Source organism: Camelina sativa, chromosome 4, assembly GCF_030686135.1.
Source record: "Camelina sativa cultivar CO46 ecotype springtype chromosome 4, ASM3068613v1".
Lineage (NCBI taxonomy): Eukaryota > Viridiplantae > Streptophyta > Magnoliopsida > Brassicales > Brassicaceae > Camelina > Camelina sativa.
Genome location: NC_141883.1, coordinates 678,799 through 697,852, shown reverse-complemented (window position 1 = coordinate 697,852; position 19,054 = coordinate 678,799). Strand labels below are relative to the sequence as shown.

The following is a 19,054-nucleotide window of genomic DNA, read 5'->3' as shown; positions in this document are numbered from 1 at the left end:
AATAATTATTCTGTGCGTATGCACGGATCAAAATCTAGTAGTCATATAATTTGTATGATTATAATAAGATTTATTATATTTTGAGTTGGAGCAAAACAAAAATCAGCCGAAGAAAGACATTAAACCTAAAGTCATTGTTCCTTTGTCTCTTTCCTCCTCTCTTCCTCGATTCTTCCTCCGTGACCTTTAAAATTGGTCTCTTACCAATCTTTTTTCGTTTCTTACCACCTTCCCTCCACTGGATCAACCAATCATGTATTATATAATTAACAATTCTATGTGTTTGCCTCCGATTTTGTCTTATCCCATCACGAATGGTTACCTAAATGGAAAGAACTACTCTTATCTATCTCCAAGGCTGGTTATTCCGTAACAATTGTGTAAGAACTCTTTTTCTCACTGAGTTTGCTACTTCTTAAATTGATTTGATTCTCTTATTTTGGTGAAAATAAGTTTTTTTTTTCAATATTATTGATTCTGCTATATAATCCATATAACTATATTCTCTGTCAATACAATTTTGATTTTTTTTCCTTTCAAAATTCCATTCTCCGTCTCCATCAGAAACTAAATAGCAAACATTGCCCGTGAGATCTCTCTCCACTTCCATCACCGAAGATGCATTTGAGCCATCTTCTTCTCGAGGATCCGAGCCTTCCAAATCCATGAGCTCTCTCACTGCTTGATGCTTTAAAATCCTAATTCTTTGATATGTACCAGCTCTTCATCGAATTAGGATTTCGCATGGATCGATTGCTCATAGTATATTTGTTAGGCAATAACTGGTAGTGACACAACATGAGTTAGGCTTTAGGTATAAATAAAATAAAAATCTTACAAATATACGTCTGATGGTTTCTCTGTATTAAAATTTAGACATTTTTAGATGGCTATATTGGAAGACTTACCTCGCAAACGAACATGCAGGTTGATGAAGTTAAAAGAGATGATGTCATTTGCCTGTCAAGGAATGCTGCTACTTTGGCTGGTTCTCTCACTCTACATGTCTTTCAAGTTCATATTGATCTGCCAACTCTCACATAGAAGGATAAGGAGGTCAGAGTTGCTTCTAACCTCTAAATCTCAACATTTTATATTGAATCATATGTTACATTCAAATATTAAATTCATATGAATTGCATGACTTCTCCTCTTGAATTTTTGGGACCGGTTCATTAGATCCTTTTTCACAGAAGAGTGAACTTTGTACCCTGAAAATGACATAACAGTAGGTTAGGTTTATGAACATAAATACTGCTGAATGTGTATGTATACAACAATATCAGATCTTTATACTTACCTTGGCATCATCGAGTATCATGTCAATTGTTTCACCAAACATTGGTGTATATGTCTCCCAGGTATGAAGAACCTTGAATTGCACTTTCTGTGAAGTCTTGAAAGGCTTCACATCTCGTAGGATGCAGTCATTGCGAGGTATGTGTTTCAAAACTTGTATTTGAAAATTGGTGAATGTGTGATGATTGGGTCTATGCGTTTCATGATGATATTTATAGGTGATTCATATATTAGTGTTTAGGTTAGAAGCAATAAATGATAGATTTCTTGTGCAAGCACAAAAATCTTTGATACGCATAATTAACATTGATTTTTTGGTATCGATTTAGCTATGTTCGATGTTTATTTTTGTTTTTTTTGGTAAGTGTATTGTGTGGCAAATATGGTAATTGTATGCTAATTATAAGGTGACTGGAGAATTATTAGTCAAAATTTCAGTGATTTGCATTGTGTGATTTAGGCAGATATTAACATTTAAACATATGCCATTATTACCACTCAATTATGGATATTTTTAGGCTATATTCCTTGATTAGTAACAAACTAATAACTATTACATTTTTGTCTGTTTTGCAGGATTTATCCTATACGCAAGGCCCAACATGCATACAAAATAATTTATAAGGCCCAATTTTAAATCAATATCCATGCAGCTGGATAGGTTGTCGGATTATCCGGTGGGTAATCGGATAAACACGCGGACCCTACAGCTAAAATCGAATCTTTAGTTTTTTAAGTCATTTTTGTCCTTCTTGATTTCAAGAAAGTGTCTCTTTTATTAATAATTCAGTGGCAATTTGAATAATTAAATTAGGAATTTTGGACATTCTCTAATTTGTACTTTCTCTTTTTAATTATAAGAAGATAAGCACAGACAGTCATAGTCATATAGTCATTGTGTATTCTTTCTAATTACGCGTTAACTCATAGTCATTAGTCAAATGTCAAATATAATTGCTTATTTAGTTACTGGTTAACTTAAATGTCAAATGACAAATTTACCAAATATACTCATGGGTGGATGACGTGGTTTTGCACCTACCTTTACATATATCGATCGGTCTCATACTCTCATCTTTTCAAAAGATCAAACAACATATTTTTGTTGTTTAACCTCGCCGACACACATTTTAAATAATGTTTAGTTATAATTCCAAACCCAATTTCACTTTCTTTCGTTTCTATAATTTTTTGAATAGATAGATATGTGAATTTTCGTTAAAGTGAGGAGTTAATCTACGAAGAAATTTAACCAAATTGAAAATTTTAATGATAGATCTAATGATAAAAAATATTGTGTCAGCCGGGGAAGTACCCGTTTGATTTAATTAAGCTTGCAAAAATTGTAAGAAAATAAGATGAATTTTAAAGTGAGGAGAGATAATATTCATAAAAATGGGAAAGACATATGCAACTTTTATTTGCATAGGATATAGAAACCTTTGGACCACGAGGAGACGAAACAAAATGATAGGAGAGCATCTCCAACTCATTTCTTCATTTTTTGCTCCAGTTTGGTATTTGGTTTTTCTCCAACAGATTCATCTATTTTTGACTTCAGACAAAATATATTTGAAATATTGTATATAAGTATTGATTTGTTAATGACCGTTTTTATAAAAATTACATAATCAACCCAAATATTTTATATAAGAAATAAGCAAAAAATTACCATAAATTTTTATTTAAAATTTGTTATAGAACAAAATTACACTATAAAACATTTGTTAGTTATTGTTGTATTTTATATTAATTTTGAGTTTAAGTACTCATTATGTATTTTAAATTTTATTGTTAAATCAATTATACCCAAAAAAAAAAAAAAAGGAGATTCTCAAAAATATCTCCAAAATAAGTTTTTTTTCTAAACTTAGCACAACATCTCTATTTTTTTCTTCTTGTGTGTGATTAAACTGTTTCTCGTCTCTTGTTTACCACAACATCTCTAAAATTCCAAAAATAGCACTAATTAATCTTTCAAAATTAAATCATAAATTCAAAATACTAAACCCTACCCCTCAAAACTATATCCTAATTGTGAAATTGAGAACCCAAACCTAAAAAAAAATATTTAATATGTTAAATAATGCTATTTTTAAAAATTTATGTTAAGTTTGGAAAAAAACTTGTTTTAGTGCTATTTTAGGGTATTTCTCAAAAAAAAAATTGTTCGCTATGTTGTTTGTACTTTTTGTTGTCTTGGATTTTCTGTTTCTATGTAATATATGTTATTGTTGTATTTAATAATATTATTAAACTATATAATTCACATAGTTATCTATAAATTTAAATATGAAATTATAATTAATAACTAACTTTAGTTTTTTTAATAAAATATAGATATATCAAATTTGGAAATATCTATTTTGGAGATGAAAATGTAAGGTTGAAGAAGTTTTTTCTCCAAAATAGAATGAGGTTGCAAATGGTCCTAGTTCATCATCATCTAAAACAAATAGTTATCTTACTTTATACACATAACAATTATAATCCCCTAAAATATTGATGCCCAAATCCTCTTCGTTACTTCGCCTATATACACGTTTTTGTATTGTTGGTTTTAGTCCATAACAACACATTTCCACTAGCAAACTAGTTTATTAAAACCTAGATGTAGAGCCTTAGCCTCTCCTCATCAAGTGATATTTATCATTTAACTCTATCGGAATCGGACATGTCAAAAGTTTATTAGATTGTTGATTTTGGTTAATGAAATCTTCAAAACATTCAACAGATTGGTAACAACTAAACATCTCATGTAAGAACGACTCTGTCATGCCCACGGCATTGATTACAATTTTACAATGTGAGATTATCAATTACAGCTGACTTTTAAAATGATGCACATCAAATAAAACACTCATGTCTTCTTGAATTTAGTGCTAAATGGGATTTGGTAAAGGAACGCTCATCAGCTTAGTGCTAATGTCCATAATAAGAAGAGTATACAGTACTGTTTTCTATTGGAAAAACACTATTTTCCTAATATTTGAGTATGATATATAATAAATAAGTTGATAGACAAACAAATTAAACAAAAATTTCAGAGGACGTTTGTATTTAATCCACAAAGTAATAAAAGAGGCCAAAGAAAAAAATATGTTGAGCAAATAAGGTAACAAGAAGATCATGGAAACGAAGAACAAATGTAAACGTTGTTTTGGCCTAGAGTTTTACTTAACGATATTTTTTAGCTCAATAAGCAAGTAAGCTAGTGTCATCTCTGATTATATTCTTCCTTCGTTTATGTGCTTTGGTTTCTCATTTATATTTATCCAAATTGCATTTGTGTCCATCGCAACCAGGAAAACTTCCGGGAGCATCGCCTACATTAATCATAAGATTATACAACAATCTAGCTCTATTATTAGACCCCTATCGAGAAAGGTACGTACGTACCAAATAGAAGAAATTAGCTCGAAATGAGGTTATAGTATCTGATCACAAATCTCAATGAGGTATTGCAAAATAAAAGGTATATATTATATATTTTGTTAATTTTTAGAAGATTTTAGGTGATTTTCAAAAAATACAAATCACAAACATTGGAGAAATGTTACGTATGAAGATGTTAAATATAATCCAACGGTTATTATAAGGGAAAACTAAAAAGAAAATGGATTCGCCCGGGTTCGAACCGGAGACCTTCAGTGTGTTAGACTGACGTGAAAACCAACTACACCACTAAACCATCTTGCCAAGTTTACATTTCTTAAAATTATAGACGTAGAAACATCCATGGAACAACCTCCAGCAGAATTTCTCAATTTCGATGGCACCTTTAAAGCTCTACTCCTCACTAACAAATACACATGTAAAATTTTTGGAATCCACATAGTCTTTTAATCTCGTATGTAACGGAAAACAACTTTTAAAAGTTGTGTGCTAATTTATAGTCGTGTGCTAATTGTCATTGTCCCACTTTTAGTTTTGTTTATTATATTAAGCATTTGTTTGAGCTAGCGCATTGAAATTATGTTGGAGACTGTTGTTTCAACGGCAGGTAATTAGACAAAACAGGTTTGGTTCCAAGCATTTGTGTTTCTGTCCATAATTGTTCATTTCACCGTTTCTTGGGTGCCATATTTTGCTGTGTCTTGAAGTCTTGTTGAGGCCATGTCTTGTTAGTGTAGCACTATGAATGTACAGTTCTGATTAAAAATGGATTTTACCATAGAAAATACAACAGTCTGAGTTGTTGTGGACTGATATCATATAGGACAAAAGAGACCCTTTGATTGATGTGGTGTTGTGACTCAGATTCTACATAAGGAATGAATAAGTGTTGAGAAGTCTCTCCGTCAAAGAGAGGGTTTCATTACAAGCTCAAGAAGAAAGCACGTGGGTTTCACGTGAGGGTTGTTTTCTCTATTTGGATCAAGCTCGAGTCGGTTAAGATCGGGTTTGTTTTATCTTACTCAGATCTTATCTTTAAAGAAGAAGAGATTAAGAGGTTGTTAGATCTTAATCAGAGAGAAAAGTGATTTGATCTAGAGTGAAGGTGAGAGAGAGGATTCGAGCTTTGTAGCAGAATTGTTCTCTTTATCGTTCTAGTGGATTACCGGAGTAATACCTCCGGCGAGACGTAACGTTCCCGGTTCTGGGACGTGAACTCGTTAAATCGCTTGTGTTCTTTACTCGTTTTTCATATTTGCTTTTGCGTATTCTTCGAGTAATTCAAAGTCACGATTAGCTCAATCTTGTTCTTAGAGACTTACAATTGGTATCAGAGCTACGGTTTTGGTGAAGCGAAGCTGAATCAAGATGTCAGGAGTTCCGATTGCGATGTTCGATGGTTCCGGTGACTTCTCGTTATGGAAGACAAGGATACGAGCTCATCTAAGTGTGATCGGGTTAAAGGATGTGATGGTGGAGAAAGCTCCGTCTCCGCCACTCACGGAAGAGGAAGAACAAGATCCTGAAAAGAAGAAGAAACGGGAGGCGGATGAGTTAGCTAGATCGGAACGGTGTGATAAGGCGAAGAACGTGATCTTCTTGAATGTGGCGGATAAGGTGTTGCGGAACATTGAACTGTGTGAAACTGCAGCTGAGGCATGGTCTACGCTAGACAAGATGTTCATGCCTACTACGTTGCCGCATCGGGTTTACTCTCAATTGAATTTCTATACTTTCAAGATGCAGGAGAGTAAGAAGATTGATGATAATATTGACGATTTCTTGAAGATCGTTGCAGATCTAAATCATCTTCAGATCGAAGTCTAAGATGAGGTACAAGCTATAATCCTGTTGAGTTCTTTGCCAGCTAGGTTCAATAGTTTGGTAGAGACTTTGAAATATAGTACTGGGAGAGGGAAACTGAGGCTAGATGATGTTATGGTTGCGGCAAGAGAGAAATAAAGGGAAGTAGCTCAGAACAGTAAATCTGTAGGTGAGGGACATTTTACCAGAGGTCGATCTGTAGAGAAATACAGTGGTCAAAGTAACAAAGGTAAAGGAAGGTCTCGATCGAAGTCTAAAGATGGAAAACGCGTATGTTGGATCTGTGGGAAGGAGGGTCATTTTAAGAAACAGTGTTTTAAATGGCTTAAGATGAACAAAGGAAAGATGCAGAGTTCTGACAATGGAGAAGCTGGGATAGCAAATTCAAGTGATCAAGCTATGGTTCTAGTGGCTGTTGGTGAGAGTTTGGTTACATCTGGAAGTAAAACTGATGAATGGGTATTGGATATTGGTTGCTCGTTTCATATGACTCCACGGAGGGATTGGTTATGTGAGTTCAAGAAGGTAAGCTCAGGCTATGTGAAGATGGGCAATGATTCGATGTCTCAAGTTCAGGGAATTGGAAGTGTGAAAATCAAGAATCAAAATGGTACCTTTATTATTCTAACTGATGTGAGGTTTGTACCAACAATGTCTAGAAGTTTGATCTCATTGGGCACATTTGAAGATAGAGGATGTTGGTTTAAGTCTCATAATGGTATTCTCAAGGTTATAATGGGTTGTTCCGCGATTCTAAGAGGAGAAAAGAGGGAGACACTCTACATTCTTCAAGGGGAAACGGTGATAGGTGAATCTCATGTTTCAGAAGTGTCGAATGATGAGATTGTACTGTGGCACAGTCGTCTTGGACATATGAGTCAGAAGGGTTTGGAAAATTTGGTCAAGAAAGGGTGTATTAAAAGGGAAGTCATCAGAGAATTGAAGTTCTGTGAAGATTGTGTATTTGGGAAAAACCACAAAGTGAGTTTTCCTCAAGCTCAACATGTGACAAAGGAGAAGCTGGATTATGTGCACTCAGACTTGTGGGGATCTCCTCATAATCCAACATCATTGGGTAATTGTCAGTATTTTATTTCGTTTATTGATGATTACTCAAGATATACATGGATTTATATTATGAAAAAGAAAGATGAAGCTTTTGAGAAGTTTGTCACTTGGAAGAAAATGGTGGAGACACAATCAGAAAAGAAAGTAAAGAAGTTAAGGACAGATAATGGGCTCGAGTATTGTAATCAATACTTTGATAAGTTCTGCAAGGATGAAGGTATAGTGAGGCATAGAACATGTGCTTACACTCCACAGCAAAATGGAGTTGCTGAGAGGATGAACCGCACAATTATGGATAAGGTGAGAAGCATGCTGAGTGAAAGTGGAATGGAGAAACAGTTCTGGGCTGAGGCAGCTTCCACCGCTGTGTATTTGATAAATCGATCTCCCTCAACTGCTATTGAGGGTGATCTTCCTGAAGAAAGATGGACTTCAAGAATACCAGATTTAAGCTCATTAAGAAGGTTTGGTTGTCTAGCTTATGTTTATTGACCATGTTAGACTCGAGACTTGAGGTTGTCCGTACGGTCATCCGTACGAATACCATTAAGGCCGAGGCCTATCGAGTGTAATGAGAAGAGATGAGGTGAAACACTCAAACAAGGCCCATTAGAAGGATCTCGAAGAAGTTATGGAGCCGTTGGAGGATAAAGTCACGAGATAGTTTCCCTTAGGGAGACCAAGTCACGTCGCTATCAGCCTTGGGATCAATCCCTTCTCTCTCTTTATGTCCCTATTTACAAGTTGTCGAGTGTATAGGATTGTTAACCTAGTTTTTCTTCTATTTAAGGCTCTTAGTCGACATTGTAAACACTATTCTAATAGAATCTCATATTTTATCACATTCTCTCTACTTTACTTCTATCAAACCTTGCTCTTACTTCCGCTTAAACAATTTAAACCAGCAATGTTCATGCTGACCAAGGAAAATTAAACCCAAGAGCAAAGAAGGGTTACTTCACGAGTTATCCAGAGGGTGTAAATGGATATAAGATCTGGGTTTCTGAAGAAGGTCGGTGTGTCATAAGTCGTAATGTGGTATTCAGAGAAGCTGTGATGTATAAAGAGGCTCGAGTCAGAATCCTTAGAGCAAGGTGGAGTTGATCGAGGTTCAGTTGATCAAGGTGGAGTTACGAGTGATCAACAAGAAGTGGTGCCATTGCAACCTCTAAATCAAGAAGAAACAATAGAAGAAAATGCAGAGGTAGAATATGACGAGGAAGATTTAAGTGACTACCAGTTGGTCAGAGATAGAGGGAAAAGAGCTATCAAGGTGAATAAAAAATACCATGAATCTTATATGGCGGGTTTTGCTTACTATACTGAGGATAAAGGCAGGACAGAACCAAGGTCATATAGAGAAGCTTTATCATATCCTGATTGGAAAAAATGGAATGCTGCTATAGGAGAGGAGATGTCATCAATGGAAAAGAACCACACATGGGATTTAGGAGACAAACCAGAGTGTGCTAAGGTAATCGGTTGTCGCTGGATTTATACACGAAAACCTGGAATTCCTGGAGTTGAAGCACCAAGGTTTAAGGCAAGTTTAGTTGCAAAGGGGTATTCTCAGAAGGAGGGAATAGACTACTCTGAAATATTTGCACCAGTAGTGAAACATGTGTCAATCAGGTATCTGCTTTCAATGGTTGTACAGTTTGATATGGAGCTACAACAGATGGATGTGAAGACAGCCTTCTTACATGGTTTTTTGGATGAAGAGATAGTAATGGCTCAACCAGAAGGGTTTAAAGATAAAGATCATCCTGATAAGGTATGTTTCCTTAAAAGATCTCTGTATGGTCTCAAGCAATCTCCTAGGTAGTGGAATCTACAGTTTGATGCATTCATGAGTGAGATAGGCTATAACAGAAGTGCTTATGATAGATGTGTCTATTGGAAAAGTTTTGAAGATGGTACGTATATATATTTGTTGTTATACGTTGATGATATGTTGATTGCATCTACTGGTAAATCTCATGTTCGAGAATTGAAGACTTTGTTGGGTCAGGAATTTGAGATGAAAGATTTGGGTGATGCCAAGAAAATTTTGGGAATGGAAATTACTCGAGATCGTGTTGCTGGAACATTGGTGTTGTCTCCGGTTGGTTATGTAGAGAAGATCCTAAAGTTTTTTCATATGAATCAGTCAAAAGCAGTTGCGACTCCATTGGGAGCACATTTCAAGTTAAGAGCTGCAACTGATCAGGAATATGACGATCAGTTTCATAGGATGAAGACAGTTCTTTATGCTAATACTAAGGGCAGTATCATGTACGCAATGATTGATACTCGTCCTGATTTGGCTTATCCTGTTGGAGTCATTAGCAGGGTCTTGGGAAAGCCACTTAAAAGTCATTGGGAGGCAGCTAAAGGAGTGTTGAGGTACCTGAGAGGTTCTGAGAAGAGAAGCCTTTGTTATCGAAAGAATGATGATTTCTTATTGCGAGGCTATTGTGATTCGGATCATGCAAGAGATGGAGATTCTAAGCGATCGATCTCAGGTTATGTGTTTACTGTGGGAGGCAATGCCATTAGTTGGAAGTCGAAGATACAGAAGGTAGTTGCTCTCTCATCAACTGAAGCAGAGTATATGGCTCTGACTGAAACTGTTAAAGAAGCTATTTGGCTAAAAGGTTTAGCAGGTGAGCTTGGTCATCCTCAGAGATTCGTGGAGGTTCATTCTGATTCTGAAAGTGCAATAGCACTGGCGAAAAATTCAGTTCACCATGAGAGGACCAAGCATATCAACATCCGGTTACACTTCATAAGAGACATTATCAATGAAGGTCGGGTGAAGGTACTTAAGATTGGTAGTGAATGCAATTATGCAGACATCTTTACGAAGGTGCTGCCAATTGAGAAGTTGAGTGGAGCATTAGAGATGCACCGGGTTACTGAACACTGAGCGGTGGAGCTCAAGTACCGGAGGGGGTAGTCCAGGAACTAGAAAAAGAACAAGCAAAGGGTGAAAATCAGAGTCAAGTTGGAGAATTGTGGTGTTGTGACTCAGATTCTACATAAGGAATGCATAAGTGTTGAGAAGTCTCTCGGTCAAAGAGAGGGTTTAATTACAAAGAAGAAAGCACGTGGGTTTCACGTGAGGGTTGTTTTCTCTATTTGGATCAAGCTCGAGTCGGTTAAGATCGGGTTTGTTTTATCTTACTCAGATTTTATCTTTAAAGAATAAGAGATTAAGAGGTTGTTAGATCTTAATCAGAGAGAAAAGTGATTTAATCTAGAGTGAAGGTGAGAGAGAGGATTCGAGCTTTGTAACAGAATTGTTCTCTTTATCGTTCTAGTAGATTACCGGAGTAATACCTCCGGCGAGACGTAGCATTCCCGGTTCTGGACTTGAACTCATTAAATCGCTTGTGTTCTTTTCTCGTTTTTCATATTTGTTTTTGCGTACTCTTCGAGTAATTCAAAGTCGCGATTAGCTCAATCTTGTTCTTAGAGACTTAAAACTGAGTTGTGGAGAAGTATGTGATGATTTATAGATAATTAACTAACTTATGAAAAGTGTTCTAAAATAAGCACTTGTCTCTTTTCTTGATAGTGGATATATAAACTTAAGAAAGATTATGGTTACTTATTGCGTTATTGGTAATTCAACCACTACACAAAATTCAGATTTGTTTGAAGCTTGGCTAAAATAGAAATATACAGCACGAGAGATAAACTGAAGCCAGTATTATTGAGAATCAGCCTATGCTGATTAGCCAACAACCAAAAATCGGTAAAAGTATTATATGACTTATCGCTTTGGTGATTTGTGTAATATTGTTGTCCAGTAATATTTATGAATTGAATTATTTTCAAATACTCAATTTGTGCTTCTTCTTTTTTGTTTTTAGTGTTTTTTTGTTGTCTTCATATTATAATGGCTTCTCCTCTCTTGTTTCTACACTTAAAATGGAAGAAGAACGAAAGAGGAATTGAAGAAGACAATGAGAAGCACAAGACAAGACATGTTTAGATTTGATCCTCTACACAAGCAACTGTCGAGAAAAAGAAAAAGGACACTCTTATTCAAGAAGGAAAGTTTACAAATTATGTTTTAGTTAAATTAGAAATTTCATTAGTTTTTTCCTTTTCCGGTTTAAAAGAATTTCCTAAAAAATTATGTTAAGCTCTAACTATAAATATGATTGCTCACGGGAGAAAGATAAAACTTTCCCTTAAGAGTTTATTTAGGGATCTTAGTTTCTTATCACAAATCCCACCAAACTTCATTCTTTGCAGCCGTTAATTTTCTTTCTAATTGTTGCGTGCAATTGTGCAAAGAGTAAATCGAAACGACCTAACAACAATGGCGACAGCTTCAGTTGGTTTTAAGTCTAGGGAAGATCGTAGGAAGCAAAACGAATTAGAGGAAGCTCGTAAAGCAGGGCTTGCTCCACCTGAGGTAGACAAGGATGGAAAGGTAATCAATCCTCACACACCTCAGTTTTTGTCAAAAGTTCCATGGTATACCAAGTCTAATTCTGAAAACCCGAGTCTGGAGCATCAAAAGAATTGGAAAACCGAAACCGTTTCCACAAAAACATACTATCAAAGATGTGCCAAGATTGACCAAGCCGAGAAATATTGCAAGGGAGCTTGTCAGAGCTGTGGTGCAATGACGCATGATGTTAAAACATGTATGGATAGACCTCGCAAGGTTGGAGCGAAATACACAGACAAGAACATTGCACCTGATGAGAAAATCGAGAGTATTATATTGGACTACGATGGTAAGAGGGACCGATGGAACGGTTATGATCCTTCGAACTACCGTTTTGTGATGGATCTGTTTGACGCGAAAGAGGCTGCACGAAAGAAGTACCTCAAGGAGCAGCACCTTAAGAAACTAGAGGAGAAGAACAATAACGATGCAACAAGTGATAGAGAGGAAGAAGACGACGACTTAAGGGTTGATGAAGTTAAGCTTGATAAGGATTTTGCTAAGGTTACAAAACGTGTTCGTACGACTGATGGTGGTAGCACAGGAACTGTAAGGAATCTGCGTATCAGAGAAGACACTGCAAAATACTTGGTGAACCTTGATGTGAACTCAGCTTATTACGACCCTAAATCTCGATCCATGCGTGAAGATCCGCTCCCGGATGCAGATCCGAATGATAACTTTTGTTTAGGAGATAACCAATATAGAAAAAGTGGCCAAACTCTGGAGTTCAAACAGCTAAACACCTATTCATGTGAAGCTTTTGAAAAAGGACAGGACATGCATATGCAAGCGGCTCCTTCCCAAGCTGAGTTGGTTTATAAGAGGGTTAAGGTTGCAAAGGAGAACCAGAAATCTCAGAGAAAGGACGCAATCATGGCAAAGTACGGGAATGCAGCAGCTACAAAAGATGACATCCCAATGGAGCTTTTGCTTGGACAAAGTGAAAGACAAGTCGAGTATGACCGGGCAGGCCGGAGGCTTATAAAGAGAGTTCACTAGGCGGGTCCGCTGAAATATATTCGTTTCATTCTCTTTAACCATGTCAATTGTCAGCTGAAGAAACCTTAATTATTACGTTTCATTTAAACAACATTGTCTTTTTTTTTTATAAAACAAATACTCACTCCGTTTTAATTTAGTTGTCCACTACAAGAAAACCTGCGTTTAGCGACTACCAATTGTGACTCTTAATTCAGTCGTAAAAAATAGCGACCACTTAGCGATTCATTCACGACTGTTTCCCGACGAAATTTACAGAAGAAGCAAAACAGTCGCACTTTTACGACGGAAACATTATAGTCGCAACACAATCGCAATTTGAGACTGTTCAGTGACAGTAATTTATAAAAAACAAAGAATCACAAATTAGCATCGATTTTGCAACTTATACTCCGGTCACAAGTTTATTTATCGATAACTTGCTAACTCCTATTTTTTGCGACGAAGGTGCTACGACATGTGCGACTTATTTGCAACCACTTTTGCGACTGTTTAGCGTCTAACACCTGAATTAGATACTGGTTTGCGACTCCTTAGCAACTCTCGATTTGTTGAATTTGAAATTTCACATTAGAGAAATGTTAACATGTTTCTATACACATTTCCACTTTGAATTGATCAATATCAGTCATATAAACTTTGTCAAAGCTTTCCATTTTAGTATTTAGACACAAAAATTTCATAATATCTAAATCATTGTAAAGAGTATACATGTTCTTTCATAAGAAGGTTTGTAATTTTATGAAAATTGCAAAACAAAGATATGAAAACAATATTTAAAGGTCATAAACTATTCCATATACTCTATAAGACAATTATGAGTCCATATTGTTGATTGATATCAATAGAATTGTGCAAAAATGATAGATTCCAAAAATTTGTATTGTGACTATCTTGCTACTAATTTTGCGACGATGTCGCTACCCTTCTGTGACCATTGTGTTACTCTATTTGACCACTTTATTATTTTTTGCCAAGTTTTAGGCGCGTAATATTCCCCCCTTTTTTTAGTATGTGTCTCTTTTGCGACCACTTTGCGACTCCTCTTCGTTAATTACTAGGCAAAGAACACAACAAGCTCTCTTCTTTCTCTCTTTCTATTTTCACTAAGTGTCGAAAACCTTTCAACTCTCTCTTCTTTCTCCTCTCGAATCTCTCCTCTTGTCCTCTCAATCGATCAAATCTCTCCTCTTCTTCTCTCAAATCTCTCCTCTTTCTCAACTCTCTCTAATGGCTGGTAGGGGTCGCGGAGGCAAATCCGCTAGAGGTGTTAGGGGTCACGGAGGCAGATCCGCTGGAGGTGTTAGGGTTTACAATGGTGCGAGGGAACCCAGTTCTGCCGCAGTTAATCAGGCCTCCAATGGTGCGAGGGAACCCAGTTCTGCCGCGGTTAATCACGCCTCGAATGGTGCGACTTCACGCGGAGGTCGAAGTGGTGTCGGAACGTCGTCTCACTCCTCGAATCCATCAGGCTCTCAGTCCGTGACTAATTCATATAGAACTATGCCGTCCCAGTTTCCGCCGAGGACACAACAATCGCCTCCTGCTTCTCAACCACCGTGGGTTGCTTCTCCACCACTGCGGATTGGTTCTCCCCCACCGCGGGTTGGTTCTCAACCACCGCGGGTTGGTTCTCAAGTACCAGTTCTTGCTCCTCAACCACCGCCTCCTGTTCCTCCAATCATACAAGAACAACCAGACCTAAACATGGAACAGGATTACGAAGAAGAAAACCCTAATCCCAATCCTGCCGAAGAAGAAAACCCTATTCCTAATCCGGCCAAACAAGACTACCAAGCTTTGTTAGATGTTCTGCTAGCTCTTCCAGGCCGACAACATCTCCCAGTCCTGTCTGTCGATCCCATCCCCGGCGTTGAGACTCTATGGTAATTTCTTTTTGCTCTTAGAGTTAGGTTGAGACTTTGTTTTTGTTTGATTAGGTTTAATGAAAGACTGCTTTGTTTGATTAAGTTAGAGGTTGTGTTTTATTGTTTGGTAGGTTGCGATTGACTGTTTGTTTTGAGATTGAGATTGTTTGTTTTGTTGATTAAGTTGAGATTGATTGTTTTGTTTGATTAAGTTAGAGGTTGTGTTTTATTGTTTGGTAGGTTGCGATTGATTGTTTTGTTTTGAGATTGTTTGTTTTGTTGATTAAGTTGAGATTGAGATTGAGATTGTTTGTTTTGTTTTGAGATTGAGATTGAGATTGTTCTCTTTGCTCTTAGTGGAAGGTTGAGATTGATTGTTTTGTTGATTAAGTTAGAGGTTGTGTTTGATTGTTTCGATAAGACTGATTGTGTTACTTTGTATTGGTTAAGACTGATTGTGTTTGTTTTGTGACAGGTTTAACAGACACAAAGGAAAAATTTCTCGGGTGATCTCTGGAATATTTAGAAGGAAATTTGATGGTCCTTACTACAGCTGGAAGGTTACTCCTAGACCCATTCAAGAGAGATATTTCAGGACATTTGCGGTAATGTCTTATAGCTTTCAAAGTTTTATTATCTCTCATAACTGACTTAGTATCATCACTAACTTAACTCAATTGTAATATGTAGCGGAAGTTCTATTGGGATACTGGGATTACTGAGCTTGTTAGAGAGGGGTTCTTAAAGATAGCCAAGAAGCGAATGAAAGGCATTGTTAGTCAAGCTAAAAGCAGTGGTAAACAACCTGTTTGGATCACCAGTGCAGAACTGTGGGCTGAGATGTGTGATCATTGGAACGAACCTGATGTAATGGAGAGGAGCTCAAATGCCTCGCAGTGCAGAAACTCCGATCGTGGTGGTCTTGGAGTCCATAAACACCTTGCCGGTCAGAAATCATATGTGCAAGTTCATCAAGAAATGGTAATTTAACATTGCTTCCATGATTTTAACACCCTAAACACCTTGCTTCCATGATTATAACACTCTAAACACCTTGTTTCCATGATTTTAACATTTCACAATTTCTTTGTAGGAAGAAGAATTGGGCCGTCCGGTATCATTTGCTGAAGTGTTCATGAAGACACATACTCGAGCTGACGGATCGTTTGTTGATCAAAAAGCTAAACAAGTAGCTGAGACTTATGAAAAAACATTAGAGGAGAGACTGTGTGAAGTGGACGATGATGGTCCAGAAAATTCAGGGAATTCTTCTGAACGTTCAACTCATCGTACTCTCAGCATTGATGAAAAGAATGATATCTTTCTTAAGGTAACTCTTAGTTTCTTTATTTTGATGAGTGTGTATGATTATTCTTAATGGTAACTTTCTTTATTTTGATGAAAGGAATGAGTATTTTCCTTTCTTAATCCATATTTTAGTTTTCTTAATCCGCATGGTTTCTTTATTTGCTGAGCATTTTGATTTCTTAAGACTTGTTTCTAACCTTGATGTTTTTCTTTGTTTTAGTGTACTCAAACAGATGAGAAGGGAAACCTTTTTGGTCTTGGATCTCTTGTTGAGACACTAAGGAAAGGGAAAAGGAAGGAGAGCTATGCAGAATCTTCTCCACCATCACTACTCGAGCTTCATGAACAACTTCGCAAGAAGATAGCTCATCTAGATGCTGAGAATGCCCGACGTGAGCAGGAGCATCAAGAGCTTCTCATCGACGTGAAAGAGAAAGATCCAACATATGATACTATTATTGCTTCCTTGCGACCAAGAGTACCAGCAACAACACCAGCAACCACACCTGAAGACAACATACCACCAGCCACCGTGTCAGGTACTCACCAGCCACCAAGTTAGACACAACACCAGCCACCACATCCCCTTTATCCACTTACTAAGTTCTAAACATTGTCTTTGCTAAAAAAACATGAATTGCTTGTTTGAGACTTTTTACTTGTTTTTGCTTTAGGATGATCTTTTTGGTTAATACAATGACTATGCTAATATTTATGTTTAATGAATGATTATGATATCTTTTGTGGTAATTTGGTTTTCAATTTTAATTTATTGTGATTCATTCCAAATTTGATAGATAAAACAGGTTTATTATATGCTAAAATGTCACCAAATTGCGACCAAAATTATTTCTATGAAATTATCAGACTAGTGGCAAAATGGTTACTAATGAACGAGGACTATTTTGCGACGAAAGAAAGGAGTCTGAAAATGGTCAAACAATTTAATCACTAACTTGCGACTGACTTGTAACTACCTTTACGACCGAAGCTTCCTAAAATAAAGAGTCTGTAAAGAGTCGCTTATTAGCGACTATATAAGAGCAGTCATAATTCCGTCGTAAAATTGCGACCATTTTAAGACACCTAAATTTTGCGACCATTTTTTAGCGACTATCTGAAGTAGTCGCATAGTAGTCGCAAAGTAGGTTTTTGCGACGATTGTTGGAGTCGCTAAACGCTTGTTTTCTTGTAGTGGTCGTTCTATGACTTAATTTTTGTTTCATATTAGTTGTCGTTTTAGATTTTCAATGCAGATGTTTGATGTTAGATTTTCCAATCTTATCCCTGCTGTTTTAAAGTTTCAATCAATAAAAAAATTATAAAATATATTAATAAAGGGCAAAACATAAAATTTAATAATTTCCTTAATTTGTGTGCAAAAATCTTAAACGACAATTAAAAAAAAAGGGAATAACATTAAAGATGACTTTGGCTGAATAACATTACGAGTCTTGTTTTAGTAACAACTATAAGATTTTTCTTGCAAGACTAACATTATAGATGACTGTGGCTGAATAAAAAGTATGAATCTTGGTTTGTCTACTGACTACAAAACCAATTTGTGAACAAACAAAAAAAAATACGAAGATAAGTAGCGATCAATGTCTTGATAGTATTTCAATAAATTACTATATTAGATTGAAAACAAAAAAAGGACTGTGTGAAGAGGAATCAGCGGAATCAAACACGTCCCTAATGAGCCTAGCCTTATATATAGCCTCCTGCACCCTCTTCGCGAAGGACGTCTCGGCTGAATTTTAGACTCAAATACATTATTATCCATTTTTAATATATTTCATTATATAAAATTTTCCTTTGAATTTAATTCCTTTTCATATAAACTAAATATAACGTAAAATTATTTTACAATAAATTAATTTAAAATTTGAAAGTATATGATATATTTTTATTTTCTCTCATTTTAAAGTATAATATTTACACATGCTTTTATTTTTATTTAAAATGACTACCCTAGTTTTATATTTTTTTTAATAATGTTTAATTTGTGTTTTCTTTTTCCTGATTCATTAAAAAATGAAGATGATTCAAAAAATTGATTTGAGAGAAATATACATTATGGTAAACAAATTCGCAGGAAGCCAATAAAGATGTTTTGTTATTTATTATAGCAACTCCATTAGATTTATGAGTGTCTTAATATATATTCCCTTCGTTTCAAAATATAAGATGTTTTAGAAAAGTATTTTGTTTCATAATATATGATGTTTTCAAATTTCTATGCAATTTTTAGATTATTTTAGTATTTTATATTATGCAGTATTGTTTCTGATTGGTTAAACTTGTTAAAAGTAAATACTTTTTAATATGTTTGGTTTAGTTAAAACATCCTATATTTTGAAACGGATGGAGTAGTAATTACAAAATGTATATTAATATTGTAAGATAATTTTTCTGGGAAAATGTGAGGCATCTCCACTGGTTATTTGTAGAGGGTTGCTTTTAATTAAAAAAAATAAAAAATATTAAAAATGCATAACTGAGAAAAGAGAAACTAAAGAAACGTTTCTTCTTTAATTACTTTAAGAACGAGAAAAATGTCAAAAAAATACTGAACTTTCAAATTTGGGATGTTTAAATCATGAACTTTCAGAATATCATTTATATGCTGAAGTTTTTGTTGACTTTAAAATTAAATAGATAACTTTCTTTTATTAATAAAATATTAAATATTTAATTTTAAGTAATTTGAATGAGTTGTTCATGAGTGGAGATGGTCTGAGACACTATATCTAAAATGTCTTTATAAAAATATTTTAATTGAATTTGTTATTGCTTTTAAGATATTTAGGGCATGTACAGTGGTGTGCTCTCAAATGAG

The 19,054-nt window shown here is 35.6% G+C and overlaps 1 protein-coding gene, 1 long non-coding RNA gene, 1 other non-coding gene and 1 pseudogene across 3 annotated transcripts; 3 read left to right on the top strand and 1 right to left on the bottom strand.

The window, feature by feature from the left end:
• Positions 1–124: 124 nt before the first annotated feature.
• LOC147945160 (uncharacterized) lies at positions 125–2,186 on the top strand. The gene is made up of 4 exons (XR_015596230.1): positions 125–380; positions 928–1,056; positions 1,362–1,437; positions 1,876–2,186. It is a non-coding gene; the product is annotated as an uncharacterized LOC147945160 (long non-coding RNA).
• Positions 2,187–4,916: 2,730 nt separating this feature from the next.
• Positions 4,917–4,990, bottom strand: TRNAV-AAC (transfer RNA valine (anticodon AAC)). The gene has a single exon. It is a non-coding gene; the product is annotated as a tRNA-Val (tRNA).
• A 6,909-nt stretch (positions 4,991–11,899) lies between these two features.
• Positions 11,900–12,948, top strand: LOC104783426 (pre-mRNA-splicing factor SLU7-B pseudogene; annotated as a pseudogene).
• A 1,318-nt stretch (positions 12,949–14,266) lies between these two features.
• On the top strand, positions 14,267–16,891 carry LOC147945159 (uncharacterized). Its single transcript, XM_087511352.1, has 6 exons — positions 14,267–14,922; positions 15,380–15,509; positions 15,595–15,885; positions 15,998–16,234; positions 16,433–16,751; positions 16,887–16,891. Exons 1-6 carry the CDS (start codon positions 14,267–14,269, stop codon positions 16,889–16,891), a joined length of 1,638 nt encoding a protein of 545 aa, XP_087367478.1.
• The last annotated feature ends 2,163 nt before the right edge of the window (positions 16,892–19,054 follow it).

What these genes read in the sequence shown, in the direction of transcription:
- LOC147945159 (XM_087511352.1), top strand. Translation starts at nt 14,267, where the DNA reads ATGGCTGGTAGGGGTCGCGGAGGCAAATCCGCTAGAGGTGTTAGGGGT. An exon ending in CCCGGCGTTGAGACTCTATG is followed by an intron (nt 14,923 to 15,379) that starts GTAATTTCTTTT and finishes GTTTTGTGACAG; the next exon opens with GTTTAACAGACACAAAGGAA. An exon ending in AGAATGATATCTTTCTTAAG is followed by an intron (nt 16,235 to 16,432) that starts GTAACTCTTAGT and finishes TCTTTGTTTTAG; the next exon opens with TGTACTCAAACAGATGAGAA.